At 36.4% G+C, this 15,465-nt stretch overlaps 1 protein-coding gene across 6 annotated transcripts in view; it reads right to left on the bottom strand.

Annotated features, from left to right (window-relative positions):
* The window catches only part of PPP2R5C (protein phosphatase 2 regulatory subunit B'gamma), a 228,199-nt gene that overhangs the window by 41,376 nt on the left and 171,358 nt on the right, over positions 1 to 15,465 (bottom strand). For 5 of the 6 annotated variants that reach the window (XM_069104189.1, XM_069104192.1, XM_069104191.1 and 2 more), the window contains 3 exons: positions 9,181 to 9,291; positions 7,748 to 7,840; positions 7,536 to 7,666 (listed from right to left, as the gene is read on the bottom strand). In XM_069104189.1, coding sequence (XP_068960290.1) covers positions 7,536 to 7,666; positions 7,748 to 7,840; positions 9,181 to 9,291 — 335 coding nt within the window. The remainder of the gene's footprint in view (positions 1 to 7,535; positions 7,667 to 7,747; positions 7,841 to 9,180; positions 9,292 to 15,465) is intronic. The other variant, XM_069104187.1, reaches the window with a different exon arrangement.

Raw genomic sequence — 15,465 nt, 5'->3', positions numbered from 1 at the left:
TAGGTCTTATTATCGGGGAAACACGGGTAGTCAGAAGAGGAAATAAAGTTACTCAGGTATGGGCTGCTCTTGAAAAAGTCATGCTTATTCCTCATAATCACTGACAACTTTTTAGATGTTTACCTATCATATCTTTGATAGCTGGTTCTAGCATTTTCCCAGGAATTTAAGTCAAGTTCACTGGCTGACAAGCAGAGAAGAGGGAAAAATCACTTCCTATCTAACATGACTGAGAATGAAGGGCTGGCATTTGAGACAGGTTTCAATAGATGGAGATAAAAGGACAAACAGATTCTAGGCAGAGAAAACATAAGCAAAAAGCTTCAGATGCAAGAAGGTATAAGAAATATTTGGAGGACAGTAAATGGGCCAGTTAAAACTACAAGAGTGGGTAAATTGGTAAAGACAAACAGGGACCACAGTCTGTGGGGTCTTAATCCTCAGGCTAAGGAGTTTGGATTTTATCTGGTGGGCAGTGGGGAATGAAAAAAAGACTGAATGGGGAAGTTCCTATCCTGGCAGTATTGTAGAAAGATTAGCCTGGTAATAAGCATTGGAGGAGAGAAAGTGAAGACACCTGTTAGGAGTTTACTGTCATTGTCCATAGGTGAAGGAACAAGGATGGAAGGTGGCAGTGTCAACTGAAAGAAAGCATCTGAAATACATTGAAAAGGGAGAATGAGAAGATCTGGGGATAAGGCAAGAGGAAATAAAGATAATAACTCACTTACATAGTGATCCATGGTTTGCCTAAGTGCTTTTGTCAAAAGAACCCTGTGTAATGGTCCGGGTTCTCCCCATTTACAGATCAGGACACTGATGTTCTGGGAGTTGAAGTGACTTGCCCATTATTTCATGTGTCTGGTGATTGGGAGAACGAAGAATGCCACCTACATTTCAGACATTTTGGTTCCCCCTTAGCTTCTATTCTGTCATTTACAGAGAGCTCAAAAGATGTTGCCAGGCAATCTAGTTACTATATTTAGCTTCTTCCTAACCTTTTGCATTAAGGTAAAATGATTTCCTTTGTTGCTCTCCTTTCTCTTTACAAATCTCTATAAACTTAAACCACTGAAATAGTTTTCAACGTTGCAAACACTGTGGTTGTATGAAGTACAATCTTTTAACATAAAATATTCATTTCTCAAAATAGGAATTATGTAATCATGATATTAAATTACTCTCCTCATGTGACTTTGGTTATTAACATGCTTTTCTTTGCAAGCTTGCTTCTTTTAAAATAAAGGCAAATTCAAATTGTTTCTTTTGTTTGAACATCTTTATCAGTCACAACAACACAAATCTGGAAAACATGTATGATTTTCATAAATTTTAGATGGAGAAGGGGAGGAAAAGAGAATGTGAGATAGGACAAACATATGTGAAAAATCTATTTCATACATTCAGGAATGTCATGGAATTGGGTTCAACATTTTTACTTTTTAAGAAGTAATCCTCAAACTCAACCAAAGCAGTTATACTATATTTTCTAAAGTTTGTTTTCAAACTTACCTTTAAGATTGGGATACATGTACACATGCTATTTACTATAAAGTATTAAAGAAAGTTAGAGGGATTTAAATTCTTTACTTAACCCGGAAAAGGGAAGGCTGACAGAAGATTTCAAGTATATGCAGTGTTATTTGCAGATGGTAACCAAATTTAACTATATTAATAATAGAACAAAATTCCTTAAGGGTGATTTTTATCAGACCCCCCAAAAAGATGAAAAGATTCTACAACCTACTGAAGGTCTTCAAAAATAGGATAAACTTGTTCTGGGAAGGCTTATATGAGGCCACACCTTCATAAGTTAAATAAAGTCTGAGACTGTCCAAAACAATCCTTAGTTTTCATATTTATACTTGGAAATTCAGAAATTTTCCTTTAAAAAGACATCTACAAAAACAAAGAGACTAGGTTTATATGACTGTATTTCAGAAAACTTTCTTTTTAGAAGACTGATTTTACAAATGTACCTGACTTTAAAGCAGTTCTATTACGAATACCTGAAGAATCTGATTCTGACATAGGCACTCTTTCCACAGACACATTCACGAATTAGATAGGTTGGCCTTCAGATAGCAGATATATTGATCACAGGGTCCATATTCAAAGTCCCATCTGGGTAGGACTTATCATGGCATGAGCCTTTATACCATGATTGGAGTAGTACTTAAACACAGTTTTCGTTTTGAAGGTCTCCTAAAAATCCCTCTGTTATATTATCTTTTGTCACAAAAATCATGGAATTTCCATTCTACCTTTTCTCCAATCTATCTTTATGCATTCATTGATTTTCTATCTACAAATACGTCCAGGTTTCTCCCAACCTTAAATACTTTCACTTGATCCTGTGATCTTAAGTTATTACTCCATAGCTCATCTCTTTTTCGAAGTCAAGTTATGGGAAAAGGTCACTTATTTTTGTTGCTTCCATTGCTTCTGACCCTACCATTTGAATGACTCAGGCTGAGCAAATGAAGCATTCATTAAACATTTAATCGCACAAAGCACTGTGCTAAACTCTGAGGACAGAAAAAAGGGGGAAAAGGACAGTCCCATATTCTAATATAACAGAAGTTCATGCTCTAATGGGAGAGCCAACACATATGGAAGGTTTCAGAAGCAGATCAGACAGAAAGGTCCTCTGATCCTTAGGGTTTAGTAGTAAAGCAGATGTAAAGGTTTCTTCTTTAATGTCATTTCTATGGATAAGTCATCAGGCTTTGATGCTGAACCATCTGACAGTACTAAGGATTTCAGTGGCAAGAACTTTCTTTTCTGGGTCTTTGTAATGGGAATGTAAATTTTTAAGATCTTCCCTGCCCCTAGGCTAAAGTGCACCAGGAGCCTGGGGTGGGAGGCTTGTTTTTCAGTAGATGCTTTTTGATTGGCCAGTGGGTCCAGAAGGTTGTTACATTCTCTGAGCCAGGAGAAGGCTATATAAACCCTGATTTGAGGCTTTGTTTTGGGGCTGACTTTGAGAAGTGTTCTGTGATTTGATCAGATGAGACTATGGGCAGCTGTTGTTGAGAGCCCCCCCCCCTTTGAAAAACCCAGATGTTGATTTGGTATAGATGTAATGGTTGGACAGTTTGGAAACCTGTCTACTTGATCTGTTTCTCTGTCTGCATACTCTTAAGTTCGGGGTGCTGACCTTTTTCCCCTGAACTAGGTAAACGATACATACTTGACTGATTAAAGTAAGCTTGTTAACCCATTTTGAGTTGCTTTCCTTTAACAAAGCAGATCTAAGAACCTGTGCTGGCAGCCACCCTGGGGACGCTGGGCTGCTTGCTGCTACAGTCTTCAGTAGCTGTGGTTGCAGTGCCTTCAGGAACAGTTGAGAGGGCACATCTCTACAGGGGTTGCTTCTTGGGATGTTGGCCATAGGGGGTTAGGCTAGGAACCTAAAGGCGCTTAGATTCAGGGTCCTGGGATATCTACCTGGTACACAATGTTTTCTGTCTTTCCCTCAGAGTGCTCTGGAACTTGAGCCAGGTTGGCATGCCTGCCCCATAAGTGGCAGCTGGCAGGGACAGCTGGCTCCATCTCCAAAGGAACTACCTACAGCATGAAGGCTGTAGGGTCAGGGCTGAATGCAGGGTCAGGGGTCTGGAGTGTTCGGCCTCTCCTAGGGCTCTGGTGCTTATCTGCTTGTTGGTAGCAGGTGGTCAGCAATTGCTACTGGTGGGGATGAATCAATGATGGTTGTGAGGCATGTATAACCTATATCAAATTGCTTACTTTCTCAATAAGGGGGGAGGGAAAGGATCTGGAACTCAAAATTTTAAAACATTTATGTTGGGGCAGCTAGGTGGCACAGTGAATAGAGCACCGGTCCTGGAGTCAGGAGGACTGGAGCTCAAATCCAGCATACTAGCTGTGTGACCTTGGGCAAGTCACTTAACCCCAACTGCCCTGCCTTCCCCATCCAAAAAGCAAAAATTATTTTTTAAAATGATGGCTTGTGAGGGCTGGGTCGGAAGTAGGTCTGGCAGTTTGGAGGACACTGCTATTCCTAAGGTTCTTGGGTTCATGGGCCTTGACTGCCTCCATATTAAGAATGAAACTATACTCTTAAAATGTTGAAATGATGGAATCTTAGAGTTGACCAAGTTTAAAGAAGTAACAAATAGCACAGCTGGTATTCAAACTCAGGCTTTTGGATTCCAAATCCAACCTATCATACTACATCTAAATATCTCCAGGTTCCTTCAAAAGGAAACATGCTATAAAAGAATCAAGTCCCTTCACTGTTCTGATTACCTTCTTCTGGACTAAGTTCCAAAATGTCAGGACCTTTTCTAAGATTTGGTGTCCAGTACAGACATAATACTCTAAGCTCTGGTCTGACCACGAAAAAGTACAGAAAGGTAACATCCTCCCTCTCACTCTGAATGCTGACTTCTATGAATGAAACTCAAGATTTTACTAACATTTTTGACTTTGCTGTCATACTGGTGATTCATACTGTACAAAGAGTACACTTAAATCTCCATGTCTGTTTTATATAAACTACTTTCCATATAACAGATTGTGCTCTTTGCAGTTTTAACTTTATAATGTTATGTACCTTTTTTTGTCCAAATCTTTAGCTTCCACTGTCTCTCCCCTCAAATCTACATCTTTTGAAATCTTACATACCCTTCAAGGCCCAGGTCCAATTGTCTCTATTCAATGAAGACTCTCTGGACCACTTCAGCAGAAGTAGTCCTACTGCTATACTGCCAAAGATTTTCTGGGTAGAGGGGCAGTATGGGAGAGTAGGAAAAGCAAGTAGAAATTGGAGCCAGAAGAGATCTGGGTTTAAGCGCCAACCCTGATAGTTATGGAATCATGGACAAAGTCACTTAAAATTGTCTGTTTCTTCATTTGTAAAACGAAGCTTGTATAACAATCTTCATTTATCATAATTGTCATACTTCACTAGGTTGAGATTCGGATGAAATAATATATGAACAATGCTCTGTGGTCTTAAAGAGCTATGTAAATAACAGTTATTATTAACAGTAGTACCTCTGTCACCTATTGCATATTATAGTTTGTAGTTATTTTTTTTTGTCTAATTTTGCCCTTCCTAGGCTTTATTTTGCCCTCTTCTATATCCCAAGCAGGTTCCCATCACTCCATATTAGGAACACATTACCTCAACACTGCTTCCTGTTGAAATCATTCTTTTTTTTTATGGTCTAGCTCAGGTGCCACTTCCTCCAAGACTTCTTCCTTGACACTTACTGAATTGAATCAAAGCCCTAGCAGATTGTACATGCACTGAGAAAAAGGACTGAATCATGTGTATTTATATACTCTCCCACAAGAGCCTAACTTACTGTGTGATACACAGTAAGTATCCAATAAGTGCTTACTGAATTAAGTTAGTATAATTAGATGACCTATTAAGTCCCTCCCAGCTTTCAATCTGTGATCCTGTGGTGAAACACTTGAGAATTCATGGCATGATCTATATATTGGCTTGTCTGTGAGAAATGACTAACAAGTATGACCTAAACTGAATCTCTACTCAAGTCAAAATTGTGCTGAGCTTTTCCTAATCTTGCCTGGAACTTAAAAATGCTTTTTTCTTCTCTAAACTTCTCCTTTTACATTAGGTTTACAAGTAAAACACCTAACTTTCTATCTTACTATGTTAGAAATGTATAAGTCAAGAGTCTCAGAAAAAACTCCAAACAAACAAAAAAACAACCCCAAAACCTTACTCAATTTCAAGTGGAGGAAAGTTGAGGACATGCAAGTCAGATCAAAAGAATAAAAAATGTATGAGAAAATAGAAATATGACGAATGTGCAAAACCCAGAAACCAGTAACTGCTACAAATTTGTGATCCATGGATAAAAAGATTAAAATCAGTTCTTAGTGACACAGATTCAATGTGAGACTTAATCCCAAGATTACAGATTCGGTTAGAAGTTATCTATCATGTCTCTCATTTTATAGTGAGGACACTGAAGCCCACACAGATTAAGTGATTTGCCCAAAAACACAGGTATGTAAGCACCAGAGCCTATATTAGAGCCCATTTTTCTCTGGAAAATGTAGGCAACATATTTTTACATACATAATGAAGCAATATGACTTGGTGAATTTACTGAGAATCTTAGGACAGAGTCTAGCTTTGGTTATGTCATTAAATTAATATCAGAACAATCATTATCAGTGCATATGAAATAGAAACAGCTAAAGGTCTACATTACACTTAAGTATTATGAAGAATAATTTGAAGATGTTTCATAGAATATCATTTTAGAATTAGAAGGGACCTCATAGGCCCACTAGTCCAATCTATATCCAAAAAAGGAATGCCGTTTATAACATCCTGGACAAGTGGTCACTTGGCCTCTGCCTGAAGTTTTCCAATGAAGAGGAACCTAGTACTTGCAGAAGCAGCCCACTGTACTTTTCAATGGAGCTAGCTGTTAGGAAGCTGAGCTTGTATCATGATTAAATCTGCCTCTCTCTGCAGCTATGCTCTTAGCTCTGCCTTGTAGGTTCAAAGACAGCCTTTCACATACTTGAAGACAGCTCTCATGTTCCCTGAGTCTTCTCTTCTCTAGGCTAACTATCCCTAGAGGCCCTTCAGTAGATCCTTACATGATATGAACTCAAGGCCCTCATCCTTGGTGCTCTTCTCTGAACACTCTCCAGCTTAACCAGGGAATTTGGAACTGAACATAACGAGTCCTGATGTGGTCTGACCAGGACAGAGTGCAGACAGATTACAGATTCCTTATTTTTGAAAGTCATACTTTTTAAGATAACAATCCAACTCTGGACTACCTTTTTTACTACTATGTTACACTACTGATTCATATGGAACTTGAAGTACACGAAGATCTTACAGAACTTCTGAAAAGCCATTTGTCCTTTGACATGAATAAAAATCACATAGGAGATGATGGCATGAAGGAATTGTACTATATTTTGGTAGAGGGAATTTCCAAAGCAATGATACTACAGATCCAAAATGCTAGTTTTTTGTCATTTAGAAAGATAACCTTATCAAAGTGAATGTTTATATAATATGTAAACACGAGAATAAAATTTAAAAATTTTTTTTTCTGAGTGTGAAGGGAGGCCAAAGTTATTTTTCTCTTAAATGTTATAAAAAGAGAGGACTGACAATGGTATTTACTATTCTTTAAGGATCTGTGATTTTATTATTATACCTAGGCATTACCCTCCCAACTTTGTCTTTGAAGATTGCTGTGGTCAAGAAGTTCACCATCTTCCAACCAACATGGTGATGAAAGTCTGAGAAGTTAGTTCCACTGACATACAGTTAGTCTCTAGGCTACAAATGAAGGACTATCCAGCTGTCACAGCCTTTAGAGGTTACCTAGGGCTATCTACACACCATGAGACAAGAAATCAGAACAAGGTTGTAGTTGAGTGGCAGTAATACAATGTTTGTCAATTGGGGTTAATAATCAGACACACAAAACCCAAGAAGGGAGTGTTAAATGTTTTACATGCTACACAAAAAAGCAAAAAGAATCCAAGATCTAACTTACCTATAAAATATATTATTAATCTGTTTCCTGATGTAAGCTCTTAAGCCTAAGAATTTCCCATAGATTCTGTGAAGAGTAGTTTTAAGAAAATCTCTTTCCCGAGGATCTTCACTGTCAAAGAGCTCTAAAAGCTGAAAGAAGGAAAAGGGACACTTACTCAAAAAATCCCCGTTGTAAATGAATGTTAAAAATTTTGAAGGTAAAATCCTCACCTGCAATACAAACTTCTGATCAATATATTTCTTTGCTATATTAGGTTGGAAATCTGGAGATTCTAAAAATCTTAAGAAAAATTCATAAACAAGCTAGGGAAAAATACAAACAGTAGCATTAGTTTAAAAGAAAGAAGAGCAATAAAAGTCCTCACACTGTACACTCTGATATCCTACTACATGCGTTTCAAGAGAACTTTAACTTCTAGATAATAACAGCCAAAAGTGCTCATCAAATCTAAAACAAGCTCATTTTTCTAAAAAGCAAATGCTAAGTACATGGCTTAATCTAACATGGCTAGTGGAGCGAAGAACTTCCCATAGTGTGCATACAGGACATAATCGTTCTTAGGGGGCAAATTAACCTATGGGATAATATCTTTCATGGGAGATCCCTTCAATATTTCCAAAGTTCTTTGATCCTCATGAGTTGTTATGGCCAAAAAAATTCACCATCTTGTAACCAACCCTATGCTGATGGGATGTTATATCTCACTAATGCTTACTACCCAGTATCAACTGTAGAGACCATGGTTGTCAACAAATAATGTCATGGCCAGCTTCCTAATGTGTGGCGAGTATCTTACTCCCTGAAAGTGTTGCATTGCAATATGAAGGCATAAAGCCAAAAACAAAGGAAATTCTGAGTTTCTATACTGGCTTGACCTTTGAAATTTAAGCACAGCCTATTTTCTATCTGGACCTAGTATCTAACTGCAAAAGAACTAGAATCTTCCCTTTTCTTTATAGAATATAGCCTGTCAATATAGTATTTTTGTACCTATGTCATAATTTACAAAGAAAAAAAAACCTTAACATTTGATGCGAGAAAAACTTGCTACACTTAAGTCTTTCCACCTTTCTCTGTTTACTATTTTATCATGTTACTTTTCTGGTTCATTTCTTAAACCTCTCCTTTTCCTTTCTAAGTTTTGCCTCAATTCTCTTAAGCTATTATAGCTGCTGTCCTCTGTTCTTCCATTCTTGCTTTAATGGATACCTATGACCCCTTGTCACTTAGTGGTGTGTTGGTAAATGTTAAACAACCAGCCCTGGGAAAAAAAAAGTATGTATGACACACTTTTTAAGTTCAATCTACATTTTTAACATTTTCCCCCTCACTTTCTTAAATCTAGATGATTGCTTAAACAATAAACCAAATCCTAATTTGTAGCATTTGAAATTTTCCAAATTGTAAATGATCACACTGAAAATTTCACAACTAGGTCTCAAGAACTTTTACCGGTATGACCTGCCTCCAGCACAGCACTGCTTAGTATTCTTAATGAATCCATGCTGGCTCCCCTATGGGGAGGTGGGAATGAATGGGGGGTGGGGTGGGGGGAGGAGGGTAACCTTTGGCTTTTCTAAATGCTCACAGACTACACCTTCTCTTTACCCTGCCCCCAAGGTGAAATCCTATAGTTAAATACCTGTAAATGAGGCCAGGCTGCTTCTAGCGTAGGTTCATCTTCCTCTGGATCAAATTCTGCTCCCGTGGGATTGGATGACGGCGGTAATGTTCGAAACATGTTAACTGCAAACTAAAACCCACATGTTTTTTTCACTATAAGCATAAAATGATTTTAAAATGTGAAAATAAGCACATAGTCCTAAGTCTTGCACATAGTAGGCACTTAATGTTTGCTGAACTGAAAGTCTTTGGTAACATGAAGGGTGATCTCATATGGTGCACCTCAAGGAAGAAAGGTTTTTATTTACCTGGCTTTTCCCTACTCTGACAGATTAAGAAATAATGTCTCCTGCAGAGATGACATTACAGCATGTTTTAACTCTATTTGGCATAAAATCCTTTATTAGTTAAAAGCCACTTTCTAGGAACCTGGATAGACTGCTATTTTCCTTGCAAATATTCATGCTCTCTCTCTCTCTCTAAGATTTTACGTACCAGTATTCTTTCTTTCTTATGTTCTCCCCTCCATTCTCTCCTAAGGCTAATTTTTAACCTTAAAAATGACAATGTGTTAAAGATTAAAGTTCTCTCCTGGCGGCTAGGTGGCGCAATGAATAGAGCACCTGCCCTGGAGTCAGGAGGACCTGAGTTCAAATATAACCTCAGACACTTAACACTTACTAGCCAAGCTACCTTGGGCAAGTTACTTAACCCCAACTGCCCTCCAAAAAGCAAAAAAAAAAAAAAAAAAAAAAAAAAAAAAGAGAGAGAGATTAAAGTTCTCTCTACAGTATACAGCATTCTTTGGTATAAATGCATTTTAATGGCTCAAACACTTAACCTGAAAAAACTGGCTCTCAAAATAAAATAAAAAATATTGACAGAAAAATTAATGCTATAGATGCATAAAGTTAACCCTTTTTATAGGTTTAAAAAATTACTACTCTTTTATACAAAACTTAAATGTAGATCAGTCAAAAAGTAGTTTAATTATGCTAACTCCAAAAGAACACACAAAAGTAGAAAACTGATAGGATAAATTAATAACACTATAAAAATACCATTATGAAAATAAGACATGTACAAAATTTCAGTTATTGCAGAAAACTACAATAATAATGAATTATTTTTGCTTTTTCTTAATCTAAATCTTAAAATACTCCCTCTTAGACAAAAAATATTCACTTTCAGAGTTATTTGACAACAGGATTTAAAAAAACCATCCACAACTTTTTGCTAGCCAGAGTGTCAAGGAAAGGAAAAGAGCCGTAATCAAGAGTGATTATAAATAAGGTTAGAAAGAAAAAGGTGAAAGAATAAAGTCAGATAAATTATTTTTCTGTTTGTCTTTTGATACTAAGTTACATACTTCAATACTTCTAAAGACTTGATTTTTGTTGGTGATTTTGATTAAAACAAAGTATTACAAGCCTCACTCATTTTAATGTGGGGGAAAGGATGGATTAATTTATTTAAGACCAAGAGACTATATGTTACACAAGAAGGACATTTTTTTCCATTGAACAGGTATATCTTATTGAGCTCTGTATGTACCTCAGTGCTTGGCATGGTGTGCCTTCTAAGTATTTCTAAAGATCTAAGATTTTCATTAGTGCAGGTCCTTCCTCTTCACAATGCAGGTGACAAAACTCTTCCTACCTCAGGAGGTCTCCATGAATTCTTAACTTTTTCATGGTTAGCTTTTCCAGACTTAGGTTAATTCTCTGATGAGAGACCTACACTCTCAATGGCTCCATATTAAAAGCCCTTCCAGTTCTGTAGGACCTGCTGACACTTGCACTCTGCTCTGTCCACACCCTTCAAGAATGCTTCCAAGGCCACCTTCAAGCCACAATAAGGCCCGAGACTAGGATTTTTGTGTGAGATTAGGTACTATACATAACCTGTGATAGTTCTCTACTACCTATGGGGTGAAGTTTAAACTTTTTAATTTGGCTTTTATGGAGCTACAGCATGGCCCAACTCTATTAACCCAAACTTATTTCCCCTCAACATACCATACCCTTCACTGAATCTGTTCTTCACTGAGGGCAGGACACAGAGGCTTATTCTTAGAATTAGAAGGGTCTTACATGCCATCCAATTGAACTTCTCTCAAACCAAGAACACTTTCTACAAATTCTTTAATAGTTTTGTTCAAATTGATATTGAATATTTCTACTGACAGTCACAATCTAGTGCCAATTTATTTTTCCAGACTGATTTCACAATCATCTTTTTTGCATATGCTACATTTTAACCAAACTAAGCTCCTTAATATGACCTAGACACTGCAGCTCATCTCCCAACTCCATCCTTATGAGAGGTCATATCCTATACTTAGAATCTTTTCATCTTCTAAGCTGGGAATCATTGGGTCCCTTTAAGGCTTAGCTAAATTGCCAACTCCTTCAAAAGGCCTTTCTTGATTCTCTTTCTTCAAACCATCAAGATGACTTTGTATTTATTCTGCATATATGTAGTATCTATCTGAATTTCCCTTGAGGACAAAGATTGTTTTCTGTCTGTCTCCCTGTCACCTTGCTCAGTACTTAGTACATAGGAGGTATTTTAATAAAGGTTTGTTGAACTGAATGGAGGAAGCTCATTATCTCCTAAGACAGCTTATTCCATTGTCAGTCAGCTCTAAAAGTTAAAAGTTTTCCTACTGAAAAGAAACCTATGTTCTTGTAATTTCTAAGTAACACAGAATATATTTATTAACCCTCATTTGTATCACAACTAAGGCAGCGAGGGTGATGAAAAACCTGGAAATCCTATAATATGATGAGGGAATAAAGAAACAGGGAATACTTAACTCAGAGGAGATTTAAATATGCTAACACTACGCAAATATTGGAAGGGTTATGATGTGGTCTGATCAATGCAGAGTACATCGGATCTATTATTTCTCTTAACCTAGATCAGGGTTTCTTAAACTTCTACTTGTGCCCCGGTCAGTGCTTCTTAAACTGTGGATTGAAAAGATACTATGTCTTTATTAATTCAAATTAAGGCTGTGTTTGCTATTTTAGCAATAACAAACTGTTAGTTTATTTTTAGCTTGTGGTCAGCTTGTCTTTTTCATGTGAACTCACCCGTATTTGTACAATGTAATTTTTGAAAAGAAATGAAGGACTTTATATTAGTTTCCATTAAATTTCATTATGTTGTTTTTAGCACCCAATTCCAATTTAAGGTGTTTCTGAATCTTGATCTGCTACCGTGTTTCCCCGATAATAAGACACTGTCTTATTAAGTTTTTTGTACAGAAAAACACCAGAGGGCTTATTTTCAGGGGAGGGCTTATTTTAATGAACATTGACAGCAATTTTAATAAACAGGTAAATGTGAACAAAAAAATGTACCTTTATTCAATAATGAATTCAATAAAGAACAGGATGACGTGCTCACTGCCGCAGCTCTGATTGGATGCAATACGGAGGGTACCGTAATGTAGCGTGTAGGGCAGGGGATCACCTTCACTACAGCAGCAATCTCAATAGGGCTTATTTTCGGGGGAGGGCTTATTTTAGAGGAATCTTACACAGTAAGGGGAGGGCTTATTTTCGGGATAGGTCTTATTATCGGGGAAACATGGTATCTAACAAATTGGCTATTTTCCCTTCTGGCTTTATTTCATCTGTTCCTTCCACTATACCACATATACTGTACTATCTTTCTAACCAAAGTACAATTTTCTAAAGGGCAGGAATTTTTATAATTTCCAGAGTGGTGAGTGGAATCCTGGGAATACAGTAAGTACTCATAGACTCGATTATTTAAAAAAAAATACAGAATTTAACAAAAAAACTTGTTAAAGACATGCAAATGATAATATGAAAAAGATGAAAGGAGAATTAGTATTCATTTAAAAATGGTTGCACTCATATTAGTCTAGGGCTTATTTGTGAAAAAGGATGAAGAATACAAAAAGTTAATAATCATCTTTGAAGAGTCAGTAGCAAACACCATCAAACCTCAAATAACCCTTAAGTTTAATTTCTGACAAAATATTTCTTACATGAAAAAACTTCTGGGGTTAAGCTTATTGAAAGAGATGAACATATATAGTTTGTAGTATTAATGTAAATTTATTTGGTAATAATTACATTGTTATGTTTTTATGTTATTTATCTGGGGACAATTACATTGCTATGATATAGCTCCCTTCTCCATTCAACTCCATGTTTCCCTTATGAAAAAAATAACCCCACTAAGCTCCCCGCCCCTCTCCCCTCCCAAATCACTGGGATTGTGTTAAGTGACTTGTTCATGAGTCAGACATCAGATAATCTGGAGTTTCAAGTTCTGTTTTTAATATTTAGGATCACAAAATCACAGGATTTTAAACTAGAAGGGATTTTTGATATCATCATAATAGATTCTGGGCAAGTCACTTAAATAAATATAGAGCCTGTTTCTTGGCTGTAAAAAATTAAAGAGATACCTCATAGGGCTGTGAGGAAAGCATTTGGCAAAAAAAAATAAAAAAGGTACAACAGAAATGTAAGTTGATAATAATATAATACTCCATTAATAATATAATACTTTTTAATAATAAAATAGAGTGTACCACATAGTCATATTCTGCCTAACAACCTAGGGCATTATTATGTAGGAACACTCATATTTACCGGGACCATAATAATATTCACAAAGGCAACATTTCAAAATTCTATACACTATCTAATTTGGGAAGTGAGAGTTTGATGACCTCACCTCTATTTTGGATACTTAAATTTAGCCTTGTGATCAAAAGAAATGTTATTTTATGAATCACTGGGCCTTTGAATTTGATGCAAACCACAATAACTAGAGAAACACTTACAGTTACTTAAAATCATGTACTCTACATGCAAAGTATGTTACCTATGTGTGAATAAAATGTTTATATTATGACAGCTACAGTAATGTTTAATGCATGATGACTATAAATTGAAAACATTCCTCTGAAGAACAATAAAGTTGCAATATCAGAGGTAGCACAGAAAGCTAGTATAATAGGTTACATATCTAGGTTCAAAATCATTAGGGCTAGATTCCATATTATTTAATTTATGCAATTTTATTAAATAAAATTTATAACAGTTAATTTCAATAAGGTCAAATTATAGGTTCTATTTAACACTGCAACCCTTTCATTAGAGGTCTAAAGTAATATTATTAATTGATACACTTGTGGGAAAAATATCAGTAATCAGAAAAAAAGAGACAATTTCGCCTTTGCTGGAAAATAAGCACAACATTGCTCATTTGTTTATTTACATATATATTTTGCAAGGCAACTGGGATCAAGTGACTTGCCCAGGGTCACACAGTTAGTGTCAAGTGTCTGAGACTGGATTTGAACTAACTTGAGTCCTCCTGACTTCAGGGCCCATGCTCTATCCACTGCTCCATATAGCTGCCCCTACAATACTGCTTTCATGACAAGCAGAAAATGTTCGGTGTCACTTGGAAAAGTGGCTAGACAATTTTCCTTATGAATTATAATGCTTGGTTAACTAAGTTTTTGTGAAATTTCTTTTCTACTCATTCATCCAGTCTCTAAATTTGTCATCTTACATTTTCCATTTTTCTGCACCTCACTTAATCAATCCTACTTGGTTTCCTTAATTCCTATCTTCTTCTAATCATTTCTACACATACTCCTAGATTAATATTCCTAACACACAGCATTTAACTACCTACTTCTCTTTCTATAGAATAAAATTTAAACTTCTTAGCCTTTTTTTTTTTGTACCTTAGTGCCTGGCATATAGGTTTCTTTTTCTTTTTCTTTTTTTTTTGAGGAGGGAAGGTAGGACAATTGGGGTTAAGTGACTTGCCCAAGGTGACATGGCTAGTTTTGTGTTAAGTGTCTGAGGTCAGATTTGAAGCCAGGTCCTCCTGACTCAAGGGCTGGTGCTCTATTCATTGTGCCACTAGCTGCCCCCTCAGCCTTGTTTTGAAGGTCTACAATTTGTTTTCAATTTCCTTTTCCAATTTTATTTCCCAGCCTCCAAGCCATAACTCTTTCCAGAATGGTTTATGATAGCTATTGGCCCTTGAATATGTTTATGCGTTTCTACCCGCATATCTTTAGTCTTGCTGTCTCACATGTATTATATCTAAATCCTATCTATCCTTCAAGTTCAAATCAAATTTATTAAAATTTTTCTAACTATCTCAGAACAAGGAACTATCTCTATCTTCATAGCACTCAACCATATTTGGCCTAGTAATTGTTAATTGTCTTCTTAAGTATATGTGTCTTATCTTCCCATCTGTATTAAAGCAGGGACTGAGTTATACTTCATGT

This window comes from Petaurus breviceps, unplaced genomic scaffold (assembly GCF_028583685.1).
Source record: "Petaurus breviceps papuanus isolate PSGF00001 unplaced genomic scaffold, PetGlider_PUasm1.0 68, whole genome shotgun sequence".
NCBI lineage: Eukaryota > Metazoa > Chordata > Mammalia > Diprotodontia > Petauridae > Petaurus > Petaurus breviceps.
The sequence above is the reverse complement of the archived record's forward strand: the minus strand, read 5'-3'. Positions and strand labels throughout refer to the sequence as shown.